Source organism: Tupaia chinensis, unplaced genomic scaffold (genome assembly GCF_000334495.1).
Source record: "Tupaia chinensis unplaced genomic scaffold, TupChi_1.0 Scaffold000023_1, whole genome shotgun sequence".
NCBI classification, from domain to species: domain Eukaryota; kingdom Metazoa; phylum Chordata; class Mammalia; order Scandentia; family Tupaiidae; genus Tupaia; species Tupaia belangeri.
Genome location: NW_006159453.1, coordinates 674,927 through 701,071, shown reverse-complemented (window position 1 = coordinate 701,071; position 26,145 = coordinate 674,927). Strand labels below are relative to the sequence as shown.

Below are 26,145 nucleotides of genomic sequence, written 5' to 3'. Positions count from 1 at the left end.
TAAATGATATAAATGTAGCTTTAAGACATCTTTTAGGTTAAATTTCTTTTTTTGTAACAATTATTTATTTAATTTAATTTTTCATTATCACTGCTTTTTAATTTGACCAGAGAGAAAGAGAAAGTGAGAACACAAACCACCAGATCTGGAACTCAAACAGTGCTCAGCCATTTGGGAGTCTAGTGCCTTAACTACCACACCACTTGCCAGCCCCTAGATCAAAATTCTTATTCATGTTTGTAGCTATTTATTTATTTATTTTTTTGGAGAGAATTTTGCTATGAGGCATGTGTGCTGCCAGAGAGACAGAGACAAAGAGAAAGTGAGAAATCACCCTCCAGCCGGAATGGCCATGCCGTAGTTCCTTCTTCACCAGTCTCCCTTAGGGATTTTGGATATAGATTGTAGGAGTTTTAAGCCTCTGCATCTGGGACTCACTTGGTGGTCAACTACATGGGAGTCCAGAGACTCCACTACGAAACTACTATGCCATCTGCTGGTCCTATTGTTTATGGTTGTTTTAGGCCTTCAGACAAATATACAATAGAAGACAAATAGGCATAAAAAATACAGCAATTGCTGTTTCAGTATAGTAATTCTTATCCATGGGAAGTATGATACATTTTGTAGATTTACTAATAAAATGCTTATAGTAAGTACTTACAAATATTTGTTCTGTTTTACATATTTTAGGAACAAATTTAACTTACGAAGCAGATAAATCCTAATAAAGTGTGGTCTATTCTGTAGCTTATATGTAGTAGTGAAGACACAAAAATCTTGATTGTAAGTTATTTTTTCTTAAAGTCAAATGCTCTTTAATTGTATTTTAAGAAGTAATTAAAACATTTTCAGTTTACAGTTAATATTCAGGACAAGTAAATGTTTAGTCAGTGTTTTCCAACTATCTTTATGTATAGTGATTTTATTATACTATGACCATGATATACAATATTGACCCGATAGCCACCTAAATTCTTTTCTTTGGATTTTTCATTACTGGTTTTGTAAGAAAACTGTGTGATTTCTTAACAGTAACCAAAAACATTGTTTTTGTATATTTTGATTATTTTTGGATTCCAGGGTAGATATAGCACACCTATGCCTTTACAACCTAAGTGTTATTCACAAGAAGAAATACTTTGATTCTGAACTTGAACTTATGACATACATTAATGAAAACTGGGATAGATTGCACCCTGGAGAGGTAGGTGGTTTTAGATCCAACTTCACTAGCTACTTGATGTCTGTTTTCTTTCTGTTAAAGACAACTAAGACATTTGTGTAAGTCAGACAACTAAAGTAAAGCTTTACTCTCAGTTCTGGGGAGAAATAACTTTGGAAAAGATACCAGGAACAGTCCCGTCATCCTCCTATGTTTGTTGCTTGTTGACTGGAAAATTATACAAGGAGGAAGTAAGTTATTTTATTCTTTCATATTCTGAAGTGAGAATCATTGTTAAAAGATAGAAGGGAGGGAGAAATCCTTAGTATTGGGAATTCACAGTTCCACTTCCTTTTTTTCTAAAATCTCAAAGATGTAACCAAAGTTCTTCTTTCCTCTCTTGTTGGTCTTCCCTTATCATGTCTCTGACTTGCAGTGGGATTTAGTAATACTGTTAGAATAATGAGTTACAGAGTGAAGCTACCTGAGTTAGTTATTCCCCCTCTATCTGACATCTCATTTTGCTTCTGATTTGCAAAGTATAACTGCCTGCGCTGATTTATGGTCTTTTCTAAAAAGGAAAGGAAAAGTAGTGCATGATGATGGAAGACTTTGAAACTGTAGAATAGCACAAAGAAGAAAGTAACTAGAATAAGTTTAATAGCTACTTTTTTTTAGCATTTATTTTAGAATTATTAAAATACAGATACATACTTTTCAGTTAAAACTAAAACTGGTCATCTAATAAATTGATTTAGATATGTGTATTTTAATCATACATTAGTTTTTGAGGTAAATATTGTGCAAACTGATGTGAAATTTAGGAAGAATTTCTGCTTTTGTACCTTCTAGACACAAGTGAGTTTATAAAGTTCTTATCAAATAGGAGGTCAAAGGCTTTCTTAGGTTTGGGCTGTTTTATGGATCATCAAGAGAATTATGATACATATTTATTTAATGTACATTTATTTAGCTTGTAGATTAGCTATATAAATAAATGCCTTCAGGATACCTAAGTTTTAAAATCCTAGGATATAAATTCAGTTGCCATAAGATATTTTAGTATTAGATATTGGACTATAATATTATTTCTTGCTTTCTGTTAAATGCTGTTTCTTACATGAAATTTGAGAACTTGCAAATTTTAATTATTTCAATAAACTAATTAGTAATGAGTACAAAATAAGGATAAGACATTAGCAGTAATCATAGTGTTCTTTATACTTTCTTAAGATTTTAAAGCTCTAAAGCTTTCATTTAAAAATTCTTTATTCCTAGCCACGTTTCTTTCAGCCATTTATATACAGATACATCTTTATACCTGTTATTGATGTTACATTTTTTGTTTCACTTGATCATATTCTGCAGTAGTTATTTGATGTATACTAGTGAGTATACTTACTAAGAATTTATGTTGTATTTATTTCAAATACCATCATTTTGTATTAAATTTTTATGTAGATATTTAAGATACTGAAAATATTCAAAGAATAAATATCATGTTTAGTTTATTTTTGAAGAAAAGTGTTCATTTCAATTTATGAATTTCTGGTTTCTCAGCTCTAACTGAACTTGTCAGAACATTACAAAATACTTCAGGCTGGACCTCACATAGCCATCTGTGGTTCAAATCCTAAACCCCAGCAGCGTGAAAGAAACACCAGACATGTGTGCATGCGTGCCCAGGAGCCTGACAGGATGGAGAAAGGGAGAAAGGGGGATTGTAGAATGACCACCTCACATTGGTGGGAAGGATTGCTTTCCCTTACCTCTTCCTCACATACACTTTGTGTTCATCTTTTAAAATATTAAAAAGAAGATATTTATCTCAGCAATAGAAATGACTTTGTTTTCTATATCCTGTCAGGTAAAGTCTTAGAAATAAAAAGTTTAACTTTTCATGGAGTCTTTCTAGTTTTTTGAGCCATCAGATACATTATTAGAACAAGTGACTTGTAATAATTTCTCTGCATTAAAATAAATATTTGTGGGACCAGCAGATGGCATGGCGATCACATCGCTGGACTCCCACATGGCTGACCGCGGTTTAAGTCCTGGATTTAGTGGCTTGAAAATCACACAGGGTGGGTGTGTGTGCTTGCCCAAGATCCCAGGAGGAGAATGGAAGAGAAAGGATTGTGGCCTGGTAATTTTCTTTCACTGTCTCTGTCTCTCTCTCTCCCCGGCAAGCACACATGCCCTAAGGCAAAAACCTCTAAAATAAATAAATATTCATAGTGGTTGGGGTGCTGAGTTCCCACGTGGCTGACTGTGGTGTGAGTCCCAGACCTGGTGGCTTAAAGATCATATGCTCTGTGTGCATGTGTGCCAAAATCTCAGGAGGATAATGAAGAAGAAGGGATTATGGCATGGGCATCCTTCCTAGGGGTGATTTCTCACTTTCTGTCTTTCTCCGTCTCTCTGTAGCAGGCACATGTGTCCTATGGCAAAACCTTAAAAAAAAAAAAAAGAAAGAAATTCATACATAAATTATCTCAAATACAGACTAATTATTGGACAGATTGGAGTTCCGAGTTTTAATTTTCTGTATTAATCTCCTACGTCTTTATACTGTAATTGAAGTTGGATTGCAGGGTAAGATTTTAATAATAGAGATTATAAAATTTATCCTAGTCTATAATAATTATTTGGTGTTTTTCATTTAATTTACTTTTAAACTATATTTATGCATTTATTTTAAAATTTTTTGACAGAGGGTGCATGTGCTTGCTGGGGAGGGGTGAGAGGGAGAAAAGGAGAAAGGAAGAAAGCAATCTCCATGGGGAATGGTCATACTGTAATCTGTTCTCCATTTCTCCCTCTTTTCGGGATTTTGGGCACACATGCACATGTGCCTGGCCTGTCTCTCAAGCCCGTGAGTCTGGGATTCAAACTAAATAGTCTGCCTTGCAGGATCCAGTCATCTTAACCACCACACCACAGGCTGACCCTAAGACAAAAGGAATATTTATATTTCATAATTCAGTACCATGGAATACTTGAGTCATCTTGAACATTAGTTTTTATTTTATGTATCAAAGTGAATAGATTATATAAACACTTGCTCTGGAAATTTCACCTAAAAATGAAATAAAACACTGGACAAGCCCTTGCTTATTCATAAAGGGTGCTGGATTCCACACAGCCGGCCATGCAATTCAAGTCCTGGTCCTGTGGGTTGAAAAACATGTTAGTTGAGGGACCAGCAGTTAGTGTAATGGCTATGTTGCTGGACTCCCACGTAGTCGACTGCAGTTTGGGTCCCAGACCCGGCGGCCTAAACTCACGCCGGGTGCGTGTGGGTGCTTGCCCAAGGTCCCAAGAAGCGAATGGAGGAGAAGGGATTGTGGCGTGGCTATCCCCCCTGTGGGGGTGATTTCTCGCTTTCTATCTCTCTGTCTCTGTCTTTCTGGCGAGCGCACGCGCCCTATAGCAAAAACTTCTCAAAAAAAAAAAAACAAAAACATGTTAGTTGCATGTGTGCATGTCCCAAATCCCAATAGATGGGAGAAATGGAGGTTAAGGGATTGCAGAATTATTATACCCATTATGGGATGCTGTCTCCCTTTTCCTCTCTCAGAAGTGAAACCTCTCCTAAACACACAAAAAGAGGAACATAATAGTTGTCATTTTTAGTTTCTCTTTAATGTGAAATTTCTTCCCTGTCCTACCCAGGTAAAAGAAAAGTAATATTGGGGCTGGCAGGTGGTATAGCGGTTAAAGTGTTAGACTCTTGTATTGCTGACCGTGGTTCAAGTCCTGGACCTGCGGATTGCTTTCTCACTTTCCCCCTCTCGCTCTATGTCTGTCTTTCTCTTTCTGTCTCTCTATGATGAGTGTGAAAAGAAATAATTATAGTAATGAACAAAATTAAATAATTCTTAAAAAAAAAAAAGGAAAAGTAATCTTGCGATAGTGTGAGAAGTTTGAGACTTTTTAATGGCATTTTGCATAGGAATATAGATTGTACACTTAATTACAAAGAGGCACTTCTCATATTTACCATTCTAGAGCTTTGATTTATATATGACACTGCTATTCTTTAATAATTTGCATGTTATTTTGGAAATCTAATAAATACACATTTACATTTGTAATTATTTGTTGAATGTCATATTGAACCAGTGATACTTGCGTTGTAATTTTTTTTTTTTTGGAGAGGTTCTTGCTATAGGGCACGTGCGCTCGCCAGACAGAGAGAGAGAGATAGAGAGACAGAAAGCGAGAAATCACCCCCAGGGGGGATGGCCACATCGCAATCCCTTCTCCTCCATTCTCCTCTCGGGATCTTAGGCATGCACGCACACGCACCAGGTGTGAGTTTTAAGCCACCAGGTCTGGGACGCGAACCGCAGTTGACTATGTGGGAGGCCAGCGACATAGCCATTATGCTAACTTCTGGTTCCCAATTTTTTAAAAATACATATTGAACCAGTGATATCATGCGTGTTAAATGATTTCTTTCATTAAGGAGGGAAGGAGAAAGGAGAGAAAGAACAGTGAGGCAGGCATCTCCAACAGGCTTCCCATGTCTCAGTCCACCCCCATTCTGAGCTGACCAAGCTCATGGGCATTCATTGGAGTATCATAGTATGTTTAGCGAGGTTCAGGGCACAAATCTGGAATCTTTTCCATGTGAATCGAGTTGAATGAATTACTTCTATGCCACTGCCTGAGGCCTCTCTCTCTCTCTCTCTCTCTTTCTTTCTTTCTTTCTTTTTTCAGTGTAATACGACAATACTGTGGCCCCTTTTATTTTAAAGACTTTTTTTTAGTAAGAATTATTTTATTTAACTTTGTTCATTTATTTTAATTTTAACAAAGAGGGACATAGGGGCCGGAAAGTGGCGTGGTGGTTAAAGGCGCTGGACTCCCACATGGCTGACCACGGTTCAAGTCTCGGACCTGGTGGCTTGCTTTCTTACTTTCTCTCTCTCTCTGTCTCTCTCTGATCAAACTGAAAAATAATAATGATAATAATAAATAAAGTTAAATAAAGTAATTCTTAAAAACAAACAAAAAAAAAACCAGAGGGACACAGAGAGAGAGAGAGAGAGAGAGAAAGTAAAGAGAGAGAGGGTGAGAGAGAGAGAAAGTAAGTGAGTGAGAAAGCAAGCCTCCAGGTCCGGGACTCAAACACTGTCAGCCATGTGGAAGTCTAGCGCCCTTAACCACCACGCCACCTGCTGGCCCCTAAGGACTTTTTGTTTAAAATTTATTTACTTATTATTTTAATTGGATCTGAGAAGGACAGAGTGAGAGAGTGAGTGAGAGAGTGGGAGAAAGTGAGAAAGCAAGCCACCTTGTCCAGGACTCGAACCGTGGCCGGCCATTTGGGAGTCCAGCGCTACTAACTACCACACCACCTGCTGGCCCAGGACTGTTTTTAAGAACAGTTTAAGGTTCACAGCAACATGAAGAGGAGGGTATAGAGATAGGCCACTTTGCCTCCTTCCTCTACACATGAGTTGCTTCTCTTATTATCAGTACCCCCCACCAGTGTGGTACATTAGGTACAGTTGATGAGCCTGCACTGACATCTCACCATCACCCAATGCTATACCTTCTTTTACTTTATCAGTTTTTAAATGTTTTTGCTATAGGGTATGTGTGCTTGCCAGAGAGAGACAGACAGGGGGAAAGAAGAAATTAACTCCCCAGGGGAATGGCCACGCCACAGTCCCTTCTCTTCCATTCTTCTCCTGGGATCTTGGGCATACAAGCACACGCAGCCTGCTAATTTTGAAATCACTGGGTCCAAGACTCGAATCCTAGTTGGCCATGTGAGAGTCCAGCTATGTAACCATAATGTCATCTGCTGGTCCCAGGGCATATTTAATTCTTTCATACAATATCATGGGTTTTTTTTAGTTGAGTGTTTTGTTAGATTGCCGTGAAAAGAGGTTAACATTTTAAACCATATTAGAAGACAGTGATATTTTCACACTGTGTTTCCTGTGTGGTTTTTGTACATCTTTGTAGCTTGTAATTCAATAACAGTCCACTTTTCTGTTAACTCTGGTCTTAGAAATAGAAAAACCAGGGACCAGCAGTTAGTATAATGGCTTTATCACTGAACTCCCATATAGTCGACTGTGGTTCAAGTCCTGGACCTGGTGGCTTAAAGTCACCCTGGGCGCATGTGCATGCGTGCCCAAGATCCCAAGAGGAGAATGGAGGAGAAGGGATTGAGGCGTGGCCATCCCCCCTGGGGGTGATTTCTCGCTTTCTGTCTCTCTTTTTGGTGAGCGCACTTGCCATGTAGCAAAAGCAACAACAACAACAACAAAATAAAACTCTCAAGAAATAGAAAAACCAGGGCAGGCAGGTGGCGTGGTGGTTGGTTATGGCACTCTGCTTCCACAGTGCTGACCATAGTTTGAGTCCTGGACTAGATGGCTTGCTTTCTCGGTTTCTCTCAATCTCTCTGTCTCACTGGTGAGTGCACATGCCCTATAGCAAATTAACAGCAACAACAATAAACAAACGAAGAAAACTCAAAAAAATAGAAAAACCATAAGGTTGATAGCAGAAGAATGTATTCCATGCTATCTCACTTTTGAGGAAGGTAGAACAACACAGATAAAACTCAGTAAATTATTATTGTATGGTAGATATATTTTGATTAGAGAAAAACAGTAAAATAGAAGTGGTATACTTTAAGTGAAAATCAGAAGTCGATTAACAAGACTTGGGACTTGGGTCTTGTGTATTAGCATATAGTAGCTAGTTTGGCAAATAAAGCTGTAGGCATCCTTAGGTGGCATGGAACTTATTGCTAATTGAAAGATATTTTTTATTGATGGTAAGAGTTATACTATAAATAGTATTTATGTCTGTACAAAAATATACAAATTTGAAAATAAAAGTATAGTATGAGATTAGTGTCTGGAGAGGGAGGAACAAAAAGGTTTATTTGGTTGAAGATAGATAGTTACATGTTGCTTATGACAGAGTTATGTTCTGAGAACAGCCTTAAAAGATTTTGTCATTGTTTAAATAGTATAAATTGTTCCTAAACAAAACTAGATGGTATAGCTCACTATACACCTAGGGTATACATTCTAGCCTATTGCTCCTAAGCTACAAACCTGTATAGCTTGTTACTGTACTGAATACCACACCATAGGTGATTATAGCATAATGGTAAATATTTGTGTTTTTATTTATTTTTCTAAGAGAGATTTTTTGCTATAGGGCATGTGTGCTTGCCAGAGAAACAGACAAAAAGCAAGAAATCATCCCCCGGGTGGATGGCCATGCCACAGTCCCTTCTGCTCCAGTCTCTTTTTGGAATTTTGGGCATGCATGCATATACAGCTGGCATGAATTTTAATCTGTGAGTCCAGGACTCAAACCATGGTTGACTATATGGGAGTCTAGCAATGTAACCATCACGCCATCTGTTGGTCCCAATATCTGTGTATTTAAACATATCTAAACTAGAAAAGGTACAGGAAAAATATGATAGTTTTTAAAGGGACCAGCAGATGGCATAATGGTTATGTCAGTGGACTTCCATATAGTCCACTGCGGTTCGAGTCTCAGACCTGGCAGCTTAAAACATGCTGTACATGTGTGTTCGTGCATGCCCAAAAACCCAAGAGAAGAATGGAGAAGAGATTATGGCGTGGCCGTTCCCGTCCCCGTCCTCCCCCCACCCGGATGACTTCTCATTTTCTGTGTATGTCTGTCTTTTCTCCCTCTCTGGTGAGCACATCTGCCATATACCAGAGATCTCTTTCTCTCAAAAAAAAAAAGAAAAAGAAAAAACAAACTTGTATAAGGGCGCTTAGTACGAAAGGAAGACAAAGGCCTAGGTCATTAGTGTATACAGTTGTAGCGTCTTTAAACACTGTACACATAGGCTACACTAAAGTTGTAAAAAAATTTTTCTTCAATAATACACTAACTTTAGCTTGCTATATAACTTATTTATAAACTTAATTTTATAAAGTCTTTTTGTAATAAAACAGTTTAAAATGTAAGCACAGTATATATGCAGAAGCCCTTGTAGTCTACTTTTTTTTTTTATATTTCAGCTTTTTAAAAAACTTTTTAAACCTTTTTGTATTAAACTAAGATATATCTGTTAGCCTCATCCTACTGGGATCAGAATTATCTGTATCTTCCATCTCTATATCTTGTCTTCTATCTCTATATCTTGACCCAGTGGAAGATGAGTTAGAACAACATGAGGTGAAATCATGCACAAGAGAAAAGCGTTGCAGTCGTTTTCATTGGTAAACATAAAATGCATGAAGCTGCTTCTAGTGGCATGTTTTTACTTTAGGTTTTTGCCTTTGAGCATGTGTACTCACCGGAGATTGAGAAGGAAAGTGAAAAATCATCCTCCTAGGAGGATGGCCACACCACAATCCATTCTCCTCCATTCTCCTCTCAGCATTTAAGGTATGCATAGACACAAGCCCAGCATGCTTTTCAAGTTACTGGGTCCAGGGCTGGAACCACCATCTGTTGTGTATTAGTCCAGTGCTTCATTCATCATGCCACATGCTGGACCCCAGTGGCATATTTTTTTTTTTTTTTTTTAAGTTTTCTTTTAGAATTATTTATTTAGGGGACTAGCAGGTGGAATAATGGTTGGATTGTTGGACTGTGGTTTGAGTCCTGGACCTGGTGACTTAAAACTTGTGCCAGGTGTTTGTGCATGTGTGCATGCCCAAAGGTGAGGTGACTGGAGAAGGGCTTGTGGTGTGGCCATCTCCCCAGGTGGGGGTAATTTCTGTCTCTCTGTCTCTATCTCTTTGACCAGTGCTCGCGTCCTATAGCAAAAATCTCTCTAAAAAAATTATTTATTGAATTTTATTTATTATTATTTTAAAACTTTGCTGTAGGGCACATGCACTCACCAGAGAGAGTCTGAGAGAGAGAGAGAGAGAAAGAGAGAGAGACAGACAGACAGACAGACAGAAATGAAAAAGAAAGCAAGCCACCAGATAAGGGATTCAAACCACAGTCAGTCATGTGAGAGTATAGTGCCTTAACCACCACACCACCTGCTGTCCCATAGTGGCATACTTCTTTATGGATAAGTTTTTAGTAACTAGGAGTATACGTGAAGACAATAATGAAAAGTATAGTAAGAATGTAAACCAGTTAACATAGTTCTTTACTATCATTTTATCAAGTGTCATGTATTGTATGTAGTCATATGTATTTTATATAGTTGGAAGCACAGCATCACCACAAATGCGAGTAATGTGATGTATTATGTGACTTCAACAATGATTTTGTCACTAGGCAATACTTTTTTAAGCTCCTTTATAATCTTATAGGATCACCATCATATATGGGATTTATTGTTGATGGAAATGGCATTGCATGATTAATTTTAACTGACTTACTAATTTGTAAAACCCATTATTTCATATGCACTATAATGTTACACCTTTAGTTTGCAAAACAGAAAGGCAGCCCTTGATCCCTTTGTGTGAGTTTAAAATATACCATCAGTGCAAAGTAGTGGATGTAGTGCTAAGGAACTTACAGATGCTCTGAAAAACAATAGGGAATAATTGCCCCCCAAAAAGAGTTGACTGTGATTTTCAGAAAGTAGGAAGGAATGGGTTTTACAAATTAGGAAGTCAGCTTTGTTACCAAAAATTTACAGAGATTTTTCAGATACTTGGTTTGTTAATATTAAATAAAGTGAGACCAGCAGGTGGCGTAATGGTTAAGTTGCAAGACTCCCTCATGGCTGACAGCAGTTTGAGTCTGGACCTGGCGGCTTGAAACTCATGCTGGGTGTGTGTGGGTGCATGCCCAAAATCTCGAGGATTGTGAAGGAAAAGGGATTCTCGTGTAGCTGTTCCCCTAGGGGATGATTTCACACTTTCTGTCTTTCTGTTTTTCTGGCAAGCACACATGTCCTATAGCAAAAATCTTTCTCTAAAAGCAAAAAAATTTTAAAAAGCATTAAGGAAGAACTCTTACTAGAATATATCATGTTAAATACCCTCGTTTCTTCTTTTGTATGTTAAGTAACACTGTTTTGTCAAATGGTATGGGCATTGTTTAGGCACTGTAAGTTGATATCAGGTAAGATACTGAAGTATGCATTGGTTAAAGTAAAAATTTAAATGGAGAGACAAGCAAATGGCATAATGGTTATGTTGCTGGACTTCCACGTAGTTGACTGTGGTTTGAGTCCCAGACCTGGTGGCTTAAAACGCATGCCAGGCACTTGTGCTTGAGTGCCTAAAATCCTGAGAGGAGTAGGAACTACAGCATGGCCATCCACCCTGGCAGGGGTGGTGGTTTCTTGCTTTTCATCTCTCTGTCTCTCTTGGTATCTCTGGCAAGTGCACGTGCCCTATAGTAAAAATCTCTCAAAAAAAATTTTTTTAATGGATTTGTAGGGGGCCAGCAGGAGGCATGGTGGTTGAGGTATATCTGACGGCAGTTTGAGTCTCAAACCTGGTGGCTTGCTTTCTCATTTTCTTTCTCTTTTTCTCTCCCTTTGGTAAGTGCACAAGCCTTATAGCAAATAAAATAATGAATAAATAAATGAATAAATAAATGAATGAATGGATTTGTAACTAATTGACATAGCATAACAAAATAAATGGCTTAGAAACATTTGTGAGGGAGACTAATGGAGGGCCACAGGGTTCTCTGTCTCCACCTCTATTCAAGAAGGGTAACAGAAGCACCTGGAAAGATAATCTGGAACATTAAGTTGAAAACAAAATCAAACGAACAACATTTATATAGTTCTGCTTTTAGGTGAAAACACAAAACAATAGTATAGCTATATCATAGGGGATACTTGATTTGATAGCAGTTCATCTAGTAAGATTTCCGACTTGGAGTGGTGAAGGAGAACAAGAAGATAGGCTTAGTCAGCCAGAAGCTTATTTTGGAATAATCATGTGATGTGGCTTTTAAAAACTATAACTTAGGGACCAGCAGTTAGCGTAATGGCTATGTCACTGGACTCCCATGTAGTTGACCGCAGTTCGAGTCCTGGACCCAGTGACTTAAACTCACGCCAGGCCCAAGATCCTGAGAGGAGAATGGAAGGGTGGAAGGGATTGCGGCATGGCCATCTTCCCTGGGGCGGGGGGAGGTGATTTCTCGCTTTCTGCCTCTCTTTGTCTTTCTGGCGAGCGCAGGAGCCCTATAACAAAATCTCTCTCAAAACAAACACACAAAGAAACAAAAAAAACCCTGTAACTTAGACATGATTGCTGCTTTAAAATATTCAAAGATCTCTCTTGTCAAAGTGAGTCTAGAAGAGTTCTGGAGAGAAAGGTTTTGGCCCACCTGTAGAATGGGCTTCCTTCACAAGTACCTCATCGGCTTTTATCAACGATAATAATTAGGCCAAGGTTGAACCACTGTCTCTAATATGAAAGCGATCACAATATGGGTGGAAGGTCGAATTGGATCTAGGGTTTCTTTCAAACTTTACTGTCTGATTCTAGGGTAGGCCCCATAGTCTAGAGGTTAGTATGAGCAAAATTCCACATGGCTGTCCACATTTCATATCCAGACCCTAAAGGCATGTTTGAAAGCATGCTGGGCACGTGTGCATGCATCCCCAAAATCCTGGTGGGAGAAGGGATTCTGGTGTGACTACACCCCATTGGGTAGTGCTTTATACCTTTTCCTCTGTGTCTCAGTTTTTTTCTAGTGAGTGCATGTACCTTCTGGCAATTTAGAAATCTGATTCTGTTCCTTCTTTAATAGAAATTCTCAATTATTGGACACTTAAGTTACAGGAAGAGATGATGTGGTATAAAGGAATGACCACTTAACTGTCCTATTTCATGTACTTTTTAGCACCCAACACATTGGCACAGAGTGGACTCTGAATGTTGAATGAATGGCTCTATCACTTGGGTAGATGTCTCTCTGAATAGCCAGGTTGAGAAGTTCATTTAATGTTGACATTTGTTAACTTACCTGTAAAACATAGTTGGAGTAGATGACTTGTAAATGTCTTCTAGTGCCAACATTTTTTTTGGCCGTTTGTTTGCTCATTTACTTAAAGAAGTTCCGAGGTATGGGAGTTTGACCTGGGAAGGAACATACTGGCTGTGATTTTGATTTTATTATACTTTGAAGAAGAGGTAGAAAGGTATATGGGGGAAAGCCCTCTTGGAACAAAAGAGAGTGTTTTCTAGAATTGAATATTGAGATTTTTTTTTTTTTAATTAAGAGATTTTTGCTATAGGGCACATGTGCTTGCCAGAGAGACAGACAGAAAGCAAGAAATCACCCCCTTGGGAGGATGGCCACGCCACAGTCCCTTCTCTATTCTCTTGTTGGGATTGTGGGCTTGCATGCACACGCACCCGGCGTGAATTTAAAGCAGCCAGTTCCGGGACTCAAACCACAGTCAACTATGTGGCAGTCCAGCAGTGTAACCATTATGCTGTCTACTGGTCCCAAATATTTAGATTTTAAAATGGTTTATGATGATGAAAAATTACTAAGCTATTTAGGTTAGCTAATATTTTATAATTGTTATAAAATAAAACCTTCCAATTTCACAGTACTTTGAAAAATGTTGGAGATTACTGGTTATACTAATATTAGAGGTATTGGGCAATGAAATGATAGGTTTCTCATTACTTTTTATACTTCCTGTTTATATCTATTAGAAGCTTTTATGGTAAATGCTAACATAATCTAATGTATTATTTCCCCAGGTCATAGAATTTTTTTAATAATTTAACCATAACTAATAATAAAATCCCATTTTTGTAGTGTTTTACAGTTTGATTGCCTTCACAAGCATGTTGTTTGATCAGATAGTGAATTAGTAATTAATTAGTGTAGTATATATTACTCCCTATTTCATAGGTGAGAAAATAAGCCTTGAGAGGTTAAATGCCTTAGGTTGCATAGTTTGTGAGGATCTAGAATTAGAAGTTAGTTCTTCCGATTACAAGTTAGTACACTTTTCTTCTGCATCACATTGCCTCTATCTAGCACCTGTATATTTCTAACTGATGAAATTGTAGCACGTTAAATTGTTTCTTGATACTTCACAGCTGGCAGACACACCAAAATCTGAAAGATATGAGCATGTTCTGGAGGCATTAAATGATTACAAGACCATGTAAGTTGACTTATTTTATGTATCCCTATGAGGGAGACATTTAGTATAAGGAATAATGACCTTGTTTAAGAATTGTGGGATTGTTATACAGAACAAGTACATACCACTTCAAGCTTTCTAATGTCCTGTTCTCTTTCAGTTAGAGTAAAGCAGTGATTTTCGAGGGTTGGAGAAGGGGGAAGAATAATCCTCCAGGGAATGGTGTGTGGGAAACATCAGTATCTCAGGAGAATTTGGCCTGTTTCTCTGTTGAAAAAGCCTATTTAATAATAACTTACTTCTATAATATAGAGTACTGAAAGTAAAATAAAATCTTGTTACCTGGTGGGAATATGTAAAAGATGAGAACATGTTGTCAAGAATATGAGATTTTGGAAAAAAATTAAATATCGAGATCTTATATGGTTTTGCCATTAGTTACAGAAAAGTAGTATTACCGGTCAGAGTTGTCTAGGATAATTAAATGATACTATTTCATATATTCTTATATAGATTTACTTCCCCCTTTATAAAACTAGCATATCTACATTTCTTGGGATGTTTTTGAATGCAGTAGAAATTTTATAAACATATATGGTGACTTCAGCAAACTTACTGAATTGTAATATATTTGTAATAAGTTGTTATTTTGAATTTGTCAATATTTCCTCATTAAATAATGTTGTAATTATTAGTGGCTGTATCATTAGACTGGCTCAAAGAACCATAAGCTATCTGGGCAATTATTGTACTGGTAAAAATATTTTATGGGACACTGAGGTCGGAATTCCAACTTAGGGTACATCTGTTCTTTTTATGGTGGCACTTGGGGCTCCTCTTCTTAAATCTGCATAAAAGTAGAACATTCCAAACAGTTGGTAGAGATTCTTGTCATTGGGCAAACTACAATAACTAATAAGTTAGTTGGAAGTATTTGGAAATAAGGACCCTAAAGAAGCTAAAGGGAAGAGCTAAAGAACATACTATTTTTCAAGGGCCCAACACCACATTCCAGTGAATTAACACTTGTCTGCCCGAAGTGGTTTCCAATTCCAGGGGTAGCACACTAGATACTCCTGTTCTTTTATTTTCTGGTCCTTTCAGATCGGTCTTCTACTTTCTTTTTCAATAATGTCCTCTATTATTTCTGACCAGGGTTTCTCTCCTCACAGATCTACTCTGACAATGAATTCTTTTCCTAAATCTTTTTTGAGATACTTCAAACAGATGACAAAATATGGAAAAACATATTGGAACTAAAAAGATAACTTTCTTTGCCCTTCTTCCTTCCTTTAAAAAGTTAAATGCACCATTGAAAAAGAAAAGTAGACATATGCTCATCTCCCTTTTGTTTCTGTCCGTTCCCTCCATCATATCCTACTGTGATCTAGCTCTGGGCAGGTAAGAATCAAGGAGAACCAGGGAAATGAGATTTTTTGTAGTATTGGGTGGGCTTTTGTGGATAAGGGCCTTATATTTGAAAGTTATGAGTTAGGGTAGGGTCTGCCATTTGTATGTATTCAGTGTTTAAAATTTAGGTAATTTTTTTAAAAATTTAGGTTTATGTCTGGGAAAGAAATAAAGAAGAAGAAGCATTTGTTTGGGTTACGAATTCGTGTTCCTCCTGTGCCACCAAATGTGGCTTTCAAAGCAGAAAAAGAACCTGAAGGAACATCCCATGAATTTAAAATTAAAGGCAGAAAGGCATCCAAACCTATATCTGATTCAAGGTAAAAGTTGATCTGTGGTTAGTTTTTCTCTTTAGCTTATTTATAACTAAAAATGTATGTCGTTTAGTATCATTAGTATATTTGAAAGTACACATGGCAGCTATCCTGACACTGTTTTTTCCTGTCTGTAATTTTCTTGCTTAGACAAGGTTCAAAGAATTGATGCTAGATGTTTATTTTTTCATTTGTTTATTTTAGGTCTTTGACCTTCTAGGAATGTACTCTGTTGGGACCAGCAGTTAGCATAACAGCTATGTTGCTGGGCTCCCATGTAGTCGACCGTGGTTTGAGTCCCGGACCCGGTGGCTTAAAACTCACGCTGGGTGCATGTGCATGCGTGCGTGCCCAAGATCCCGAGAGGAGAATGGAGGAGAAGGGATTGCGGCGTGGCCATCCCCCCTTGGGGGGTGGTGATTTCTCGCTTTCTGTCTCTCTGTCTCTTGTCTGTCTGTCTGGTGAGCGCACGCGCCCTATATAGCAAAAACCTCTCCCAAAACAAAACAAAAAAAGGAATGTACTCTGTTGATTTTGCTAGTGAACAACTTAAGTACTGGTCTGTTCTTTTGTTTATTCATTTATCATTCATTCATTCATTCATTTGTTTGGCACATTCATCAAGCACTTCATTATCTAAGCACTGGGGATAGTGTCAAAAGACAGATTTTTTTTTTTTCTCCTGCCCTGACGGTTTACATTATAGTTGGGAAGAAGTGTGATGATCAATTAAGATAAGTACAGATCTTGTCAGTGCCATTTAGGAAAGATGATACTATTTTAGATTTTATTGGAATGGATAGAGACAGAAGCCTTATACTTTAAAAGGAAGGGGCTCAGGGAGAACTATTGATATTTAAGATAATATTTAAGCTGAGACTTAAAGAACAAGAAGGTTTTAAAATGTGAAGAACAAAGGTGCTTCAGGTAGTATAAATAACAAGTGTGTAGGCCCTAAGATATATTCAGGGAACTCACAGAAAACTAGGAACAGTGTGTATGAATGAAGAGAGAGAGCAGCATCAGGTGTTGAAAGGTTTGGGCAGGGCTTGATTATGTAGGGTTTGTAAGGAGTTGGGGGCTGTTTTCTAAAGATCATGGGGAGCCTTAAAAGATGAAAGTATATTTAATTATTTTTTAAAAATGTTTTTAGATGCTATTTTAGAAATGGATGCTAAATAGGTAAGAGTAGAAAAAGGAGAAAACTAAGGCTCCTGCAGTTGTCTAAGTGAGAGATGATAGTTGTTTGCAGGTGGTAACTTCTAAATGGAGAGAATTTCTGCTGGAGGCAGAATTGATTAGATATGCTAATCAATTACCTTTATGGAAGAAAGGGAGGAATCTGATTAAATGATATAGCCCAGATTTCTGATATGAGCAATTGGTGGATGGTAGTGTTTGTTACCAAAATCTGGAGAGCAGATTTTGAGATGGTGAGTGAAGAGTTCTGTTTCATATCCATTTAGTTTGAGACTCTTATGAGGGTTACCCAACTTGAGGATATGAGGTAATAGACAACTGAATGTCTGAACTAAGAATTCATAGGCTAGGTCACAGTAGGTGATACCAACTTGCTGAATTTTTTAAAGGTGATTTTTATTTTAAAGCTATATTATGAAATTTCCTATGGAGCAGGTAGAAAGAGACTGTGGCACAAAATAATGCCTTGATATCACTTACAAATTTAGAAGAGGTGCTATAAACAAAGGAGCCGATAAAAGGAATGATCGGTGAGATTGGAGGGAAGCAGGAAAGCTTGGTGCCATTAAAACCAAAAAAAAAACGGGAGAGTGTTTTAAGAAAGATGGGTATTGATTAAACTATTGATATATTGAATTCTAGTGAGAGGTGGATTAAGATGAGAGAAAATGTCGAATAAGGTAGCATTTTAATATTAGTGACCTTGCAAAAGCAATTTTTTCAGCAGAGTAGAAAATGCCAGATTGGAGTGTGTTGAAGGGTCATTAATGCCAGCATTGCCTAATTTATACATCAGAACTGGGCTTTTATATATGAGGGACATAGGCATAGTTAAAGTAATAGTAATAATAATGGAAAAGGGGAAAAAAGTAAACCAAGAATTCTGAATGAGAAGAAGTGGAAGGTTTATTTGTCCTCAGCTCTCAGGTTTTACTGTGAAGGGAAGCAGACAAATGAAATGGCAGCTGAAGAAGGAGATGGGACTGGCCAAAAGATGTTTTTTAAAAATAGACGGAAGAGAATTGAAGCCTGCTTTTGTGCACTGGTAAGAGTGACCCGCTGTAGAAGAAGAGCTTGGTATTGGAAGAGAGGAGATAATTATAAAGTCTTTTAAGAAGCCAAAAGGGGAGAAATCTATATTAGTGTTTAATGATAGGAATGACCTTTGATAGAAGAAACACCCTTTTTGAAATGGGGTGAAAAGGAGATGATGAGTACAGATGTCGGTTTTGTTGTAGATTGGGCAGTTTGAAGATGAGTATAGTTCTTACCTTGCTAGCTTCTATTTTTTCAATGAAATATGACACAAAGATAGCTAAGGGTGTTATACAGAGAGGGAAATTTGAATAAATAAAAGGTATGTAATAGTCATTTTGGCAAGTAAAGAAAATGTAATTACAAAGTAGTGACAATATATCATAGTCACTTAAAGTTTCTAATGAAGTAGTGCTATTATAGTGATTTTCCTAAAGGAAAGAATACTTAATATCACTTTGAAGTTTTATCACTGATCCTTATCTACCATTGTCTATATTATAAATTAGATATAAAAAAATACTGTCTAAGAAATTCTCTGTCATTTCTATCTTAATTTTGATAGGATGCTCCATCTCTGGTAGCTATCAGGTCATCTGATAAGGGCTTAGCTTTATCTATCTATCTATCTATCTATCTATTTATTTATTTATTTTTTGCATCATCATTTCCTTTTGGGGCCTGTGTATGTATTGGTCCTTTTAATTTGAAAGTACTTTTAGGTTCCAGGATCCTTCATCAATGCTGTATTGTTCATGTTTCAAGAAAATGTGTATCCATTCATCTAATCCTTGAGATCTTTGATTATAGATCTAGTTCTGCTTTTTTCTAGCTTCTTTACTTTCTTTTTCCTCATACTTTTACCTTTATTTTCTCTGTTCTTAGTTTGGCATCAGAAGTGGGTAAAGTTTTTCCTGGTTTTCTTGATTTACCTCTTTCTAGCTTAATACATTATGGTTCTTTTTCTACTTTTTAATTGAATTTGCAGTTTAATTTTCTCGTAGCACTTATCTAATTTTATTAGTTTGTTTATACCTTTGCTACCTTCTAACTATAATATATTGTGAACCCCTTAGCACAGGGGACATCTTTGTTTCTGTGTTTTTTAGATAAGCCCTTTATGTGTTAGCTATTGCTTATTGAACAAATGAAATAAGATGTTCTGTATATTGCTATTTTCCCTTTTGTCCTTCCATGCTACTTATTGGAGAGATCCTTAACGGTTGTACTTTTTTCCTTCCTTTTCCTTGGTATTTGGCTTCATGCTTCAGAAACCGTTTTCTAGGTCTTTTTAATTTTGCTTGTTGAGTAACTCCTGCCAATGTGAAATATTCTTATTTCTTTCTCCTTCATATTCTGCCACCCTTGGGCTTTGTTCTCTTTCTGTTAATGTCATTGATGAATCTATATGTATTTTTATCTCTAAAGCCAAATTATTGATAGCTACTATAATTTTAACATGGATACTTCCTGGCTCCTTGAGGTTAACTGCTAGTCATCTTTCGTAGTAAATTCTTGAAACATTCTCCCAAATCATAATGACCTAAACTAAATAATTGAACTTTTAGTTAGGAGTTTCAAAATTCTCTATCTAGTATAGTTGTCTATTTTTTTGTCATCATTTTGAATCTTTAGGTGGTATATATTTTTCAGATTTATATTGAAGAGAGTATGTTCTCCTTGAAACTCTCATAATGTAAATATCTATTAAGTCAAGAAATATTTGTTTAATTTAGAGTATATTACTATATATGTGACTGAATTTGTAGATTTCTTGTATTTATGCAGTTTATCTTATATTTAATGCAGTTTTTCATTATTAACATAAAGTACATGTTTATATCTAATAACACATGTATCTTTTTGTTTTCTTTTTTAAGAGATGAAATACATAATGGTTTTCTGTTTTAGGGAAGTGAGCAATGGTATAGAAAAAAAAGGAAAGAAAAAATCTGTAGGTCGCCCACCTGGCCCATATACAAGAAAAATGATTCAGAAAACCGTTGAACCATCTTTGGTAAGAGAACATATTGGTCTATGTTTGCAGAGAGGAAGGATGTATGAAATAATTAAGAAGCTACTATTTTTTCAACTTACTTTAGAACCATGCTTTAATTATGTATATTTTTATTTTCCAGGATAAGGAATCACTTTCAGAGAGTCCTACTTTGGAATTACCTTGTTCTATAGGGTAAATAGAAAAGTATTTTCTCCTTTCTAGGAGTTTTTTGGGTTAGGGAGGAATTAGTATTTCTATGTTGTGTAATATAGTGGTTATACCATTTAAATTCTTTTGTCTCAGGAGAACTGAGGGAACTGCACATTCATCCAATACCTCAGATGTGGATTTCACGGGTGCTTCCAGTGCAAAAGAAACTACCTCGTCTAGTATTTCCAGGCATTATGGGTAGATACTTTACATTCTTATTCTTTACTAATCTCCTTATAGATTCTTTTTCTTCATAAAGCAATAATTGCGTAATTTTTACTACTTCAAAATTACATAAGGTAACTAGCAGATGGTGTAATGGTTATGTTGCTGGACTCCCACATACATTGCTGACCGTGGTTTAATTCCCAGGCCCAGTGGCTTGAAGATCACACTGGGCACATGTATGTGCATGCCCAAAATCATAAGAGTAGAATGGAGAAGGGATTGTGGCATGGCCGTCCCTACTGGGGAGCATGGTAATTTCTTGGTTTCTGGCTATCTCTCTCTTGTCTTTATGGCAAGTGCACACGCCCTATAACATAAATCTCTCTAAAAATATATATATATATATATGTTGTTTAGCTTTTTGAGAATCAATCCTATGTAGATTCCCTAAGTTATTTCATCTGAATATTTTCCCATATCAGAACAAGCATTAAAGTTTTTCAAATTTGTTGTGTGAATAGAGAAGAATATACTAGGGTTTAGAAGCTTCTGTGTTCTTTTTTTTCTAAGCCTTTTTTAAAAAAAATATTTACTTATTAATTTCATTTGTTATTATTTTTTAATTTGACCAGAAAGAGAGAGAGAGAGAGAGAGAGAGAGAGAGAAAGAAAGAAAGAAAGAAAGAAAGAAAGAAAGAAAGAAAGATAGATATAGGGAAAGTGAGAAAGCAAGCTGCCAGGTCCAGGACTCTAACCGTGGTCAGCCATGTGGAAATCCAGCACCTTTAACCACGCCACCTGTCGGCTCCATTAGGCCATTTTATACCTCTCTTATATACATATGTTTTTGCCTTTGGAATATACTTGTTTTTGAAAAATAATTCTAAACCAGGCACATAAGTTCTTTTTCAGTGAAAGGATTTTAAATTCAGGATTTTTATCAATATCATACTTACAATTTATTTATTCTAGCTTTTCAGAAGGTCATCTTTTTCCTAAAGCTTATAATGTCATGTATAAAAAGTTTAGGGACCAGCAGATGGTGTAACCACTGGATTCCCACATGATTCATGTCCTAGATCTGGTGGCTTAAAACACATTCTGGGCGTGTGTGCATGTGTGCCCAAAATTCTGAGAGGCGAATGGAGGAGAAGCGATTGCAGTGTGGCCATCCTCCCTAAGGGGGCGATTTCTCGCTTTCTGTCTCTGTCTCTCCAGTAAGTGTATGTGCCCTATAGCAAAAAAAAAAAAAAAAAAGTTTAGTCTACTTGATATCAGGACTACTTATTTTTTTGTTTTATATTTTCTTCTGTTTAATTTTTATTCACAATTAAAAAATTGCCCTTATAAATTATTTAAAAATTTAAGTTAAAGGCCTAGCCAAGCAGGAGGGCCACTTTATGATGCTGAAGCCATATGGGAGGCCTGGGTTTGGATCCTAGGTCAACATGAAGGTGTTGGATGTGCTTGTGTGCTGATCCTGGCTGGTTGGGATGCTAGGAGGACATTTTGGCATGGCAAGACTGCCAAGGGTGTGTGTGTGTGTGTGTGAAAAAGTATCTTTCTCTCTCATGAAAGAAGAAGTGAAATAAAAAGTTTGAAATTAAAGATTAGACTATAACCTATTTGTTAATGAATCCTGAATAATAATGTAAGATATTCTTTTGGCCCCTTAGTAAATACTCTGCTAGTTTTTATTTTGTTTTGTTTTTAATACACGTTCTTATTTAATTCTAAAACAATATTTTTAGTTGTAGGTTCTATGATTTCTATTTTATAGCTGAAGAAACTGAGACTTAGAGGGTTTTAAGTAATAAGCACAACATTGTGTCTAGCAAGTCTAATAGACCTAGGCTGTTAACTCCTGAAGTATGACTGCAGAGTCTTTGCGTTTAGCTGTTACACTATATTCTCCTTTTGTCATAAAAATGACAGAATTTCTGTGCCAAAAAGGACCTCAAAGATTACCTAGTTCAACTTCTTCACTCAGTAAGTGAACGCAGACGAGAAGGGATTTTAATTTGGCTGGTTAATAGAGACCCAGAGTAACAACATTTATAATTGGTGCATATTCCAGATTATTCCATTATTTTACTAGTCCTAGAACTGGTTGGTAATAAGAAAACCTCAGACCAGTTTCCTGGCCTGGTCATTAAGGCAGCTGGATCCCACTTGGCCAACTGCACAGTCTGAGTCCTAGGCCCAAAGCTTGAGAAACATGCCAGGCACGTGCGTATGCATATCTAAAATCCCAAAAAGGAAGGATGGATGGAGAAGGAATTGCAGTGTTACCATTGCCTATGGAAATTACTTTCTCCTTTCTCTCTGTCTCTTCTGGTGAGCGCATGCACCCGCAAGCAAAAGAAAGAGAGAGAGAGAGAGAGAGAACGAACCTCTATTCTTGTTCTACTTTTTAAGTACATAGAACAATGCTTTCAAAATATTTGTTGTTGTAATGAATGAATGAATGAATGTTCTTGTTTGTTTGTCAGAAGGTACCTGTGCTCACCAGAGAGAGACATAGGGCATGGAAAAAAACACCTTTTAGGTGCTATCAGTTGTCATGGTGGTTGAGGTGCTGGACTCCCACATGGCCAACTCTGGTTCGAATTCCGGACCTGGTGATTTGTATTTCCACTCTCCCTTTCTGTCTGTCTATCTCTGGATAATTATGTTGTTGTTATTATTTTTTAATTTGACCAGAGAGAAACAGAGAGAGAGAAAGGGAAAGTGAAAGCAAGCCTCCAGGTCTGGGACTCAAATCATGGTTGACCATGTGGGAGTCCAGCACCTTAAATACCAAACCACCTGCTGGCCCCCAAAATAAATAAATCTTAAAAAAAAATAAATAAACCCTCCAGTGGAGCATGGTCATATGCAGCTCTTTCTCCTCCATTTCTCTGTCCTGGCTGGATTTTGGACACACATATACATGCTTGGTGTATTTTTCAATCTGCTGAGTCCAGGATTTGAATTATGATTGGCCATGTGGGATTGCTCCTTTAATCACTGGACTGTGGGGCAGATCCATAAACTATCTAACTGTTGGCAGTACCTAACTTATAAGTAGGGCCTCTTGGTTAGATATGCTTTGTTGATCTGTCTCCTGGTTTAAAAGTTTGCTCTCATTCACTAAGCATAAAAGTACACAGGTAAAGAAGATAAGCTAAGCAAAGTTCAGCTCCAAAAAGGTGATAGTATCTAAAGTAACGAAGGCAAATAATCATTTATATAGCATTTATTGTTTTGGTTTGGTTGATTTTTTTTTTTTGTATTGTTTTGTTTTTGTTTAAATTTCAGCAGCAGTATATACCAATAGTAAGTAGAGTGATCTGAGAAAATTAAAAGAACATATTGTACGGGCAGAGGATACTCTCAAAGCTTAGTAGATAAATTTGGCTTTTTTTGATCCATAGATTATCAGACTCCAGAAAAAGAACTCGAACAGGAAGATCTTGGCCTGCTGCAATACCACATTTGCGGAGAAGAAGAGGTCGCCTTCCAAGAAGAGCACTCCAGACTCAAAACTCAGAAATTGTAAAAGATGATGAAGGCAAAGATGATTATCAATTTGATGAACTCAACACAGAGATTCTGAATAACTTAGCAGATCAGGAGTTACAACTCAATCATTTAAAAAACTCCATTACCAGTTATTTTGGTGCTGCAGGTAGAATAGCATGTGGCGAAAAATACCGAGTTTTGGCTCGTCGGGTGACACTTGATGGAAAGGTGCAGTATCTTGTGGAATGGGAAGGAGCAACTGCATCCTGACTGTAGGACTGAACATTATGTTCACTGCACTCTGGTTTTCTGTAGGTACAGTTCAAACCCCTAAAGAAGTCTGGCTTTTACTATCTTTCTTAAAAAAAAAAAAAAAAAAAAAGTTTAAAAAAAAAAATCACAAACGGAGATGAAACTAGCCTTAACATGTACCTGTCAATGTTATGGATATTGTCATAAAAAGATATCTTTTAAAAATCAGAACAGAGACTTAATTTTTTAAATCTTAAGATTTGTAGAATGTTTCTAGGATAGAATATTAAAAATGATTCAAACCCATGCATGGTGTTAGATAGTTTTTCTAACTATTCCATTGAGTCAGTTTTTGTGATTAGTGGTTATCAGAGCAAACAGATCATGTAGATAGCACAAGTATTTGGAGAAACATTGTCTGTTTTGTTACCAAAATGTTGGAAAAAATTTATTTCAATACCTTTTAGATTTCATAAAGTGCAGTGTATATAATGCCTACTGAAAGACTGTAAAATATTGAAATTTTCCTTCAAGCAAAGTGTAAAAAATATATTGAGCCTGTAAATTGCTCTGTGACTAGACTTCATTGTCGTCTTAATATATTCTTTGCATGTGCATATATATACACAGATGTGTATATATATGTGTGTGATTATGTGACCTATGCAATACAAATTATGGGAATGGGCAGCTTTGGAGTATATATCCCATAATTCTTTTTTCAGGAATAGTTGCAGTATTTACACAGCAGCATTTCTTCTCAGGCTTTTATTGGGTGCTGTTGCTTGCTATGTATGAAGAGAAATGTGTCAAACAAGTTTAGTGTGTTCTGAAGAAGGGTGTGAACAACAGTGTTCATGGGCTTTTAGAATGCTTTTCACTTTCAGTCCTTGTAACTCAGCTGTTCAGTACCTAAAACAAATTCAAATAATATGAACATTATCTCCTATTAGAAGTAACATTTTCAAAGTTTCATGGCACATTATGATTGTAAATGTCTCTTAGTTTTAACAGTAAGTCTATAGGAGTCCCGGGAAGATTCCTGAAATGTCTGTAGTAACTGTTAGTCATGTTTGAATAAGTGTAGTATGAACAAAGTATTTTATTGCACAGGGTTAACAAACAGTATGTTGCCAGCAAAGGCTACTGCTGTTTTATTACAACATTACCTCTTGTTTTTATAAAATGTACCAAGATTTAAATTGATAACTTTATTTTACATGTTAAAAAAAAAACAGTTTCTTTTATCACCAGTGTTAGAGTTGTCTTCTGTTTCTTTTTGTTTTGTTTTGTTTGTTTTCTTTTTTAGCCAAAGAGTAAACAGAAGAATATTCTTATTTTGGTGGCTGTTCATTTTACTTTTAAAAGTGATTGGTGGATTTTAGACTAAAATTTGGAGAATTTGCCACCAAAATGAAAAATATGTAAAGTGTAGTGATTACAGAGTGGTAAAAATGTGGGTTAGTACTTATTTATTCCATTAATTGATTATTTGACTGTTTATAAAGAAAGTTGCTTTATTTCTTTAAACATCTTCAAAAGATGATCTTTTCTTGTCACATTATAGCCAAAAGAAGCAGAGATCTACTTGTCCTGCATTTGGTTCCTGGTTGGCCAGGTATAAATGAGCTTTACAAAAGTGCAAATTAAAAACTGTCACTTCTGTTTACCTCCACCAAAACTTGATTTTCCCCTAGCTATTAATTTAAAGTTGCCTTTCCTGCAGCTGCAATATTTTAAATAACACACAGAGTTTGTGTTGATTTTTGAATGTTTGTTTATATCTAGGGGTAATGGAAAATGTAAATCCCGTGTAA

At 36.6% G+C, this 26,145-nt stretch overlaps 1 protein-coding gene across 5 annotated transcripts in view; it reads left to right on the top strand.

Annotated features, from left to right (window-relative positions):
- Positions 1 to 25,575, top strand: part of MTF2 (metal response element binding transcription factor 2) — an 87,860-nt gene extending 62,285 nt beyond the window's left edge. For all 5 annotated transcript variants that reach the window (XM_027770438.1, XM_027770436.1, XM_027770435.1 and 2 more), the window contains 7 exons: positions 1,084 to 1,207; positions 14,191 to 14,258; positions 15,797 to 15,967; positions 20,108 to 20,213; positions 20,335 to 20,387; positions 20,499 to 20,603; positions 23,989 to 25,575. In XM_027770438.1, coding sequence (XP_027626239.1) covers positions 1,084 to 1,207; positions 14,191 to 14,258; positions 15,797 to 15,967; positions 20,108 to 20,213; positions 20,335 to 20,387; positions 20,499 to 20,603; positions 23,989 to 24,346 — 985 coding nt within the window. In that variant the 3' untranslated portion in view covers positions 24,347 to 25,575. The remainder of the gene's footprint in view (positions 1 to 1,083; positions 1,208 to 14,190; positions 14,259 to 15,796; positions 15,968 to 20,107; positions 20,214 to 20,334; positions 20,388 to 20,498; positions 20,604 to 23,988) is intronic.
- Positions 25,576 to 26,145: the final 570 nt, after the last annotated feature.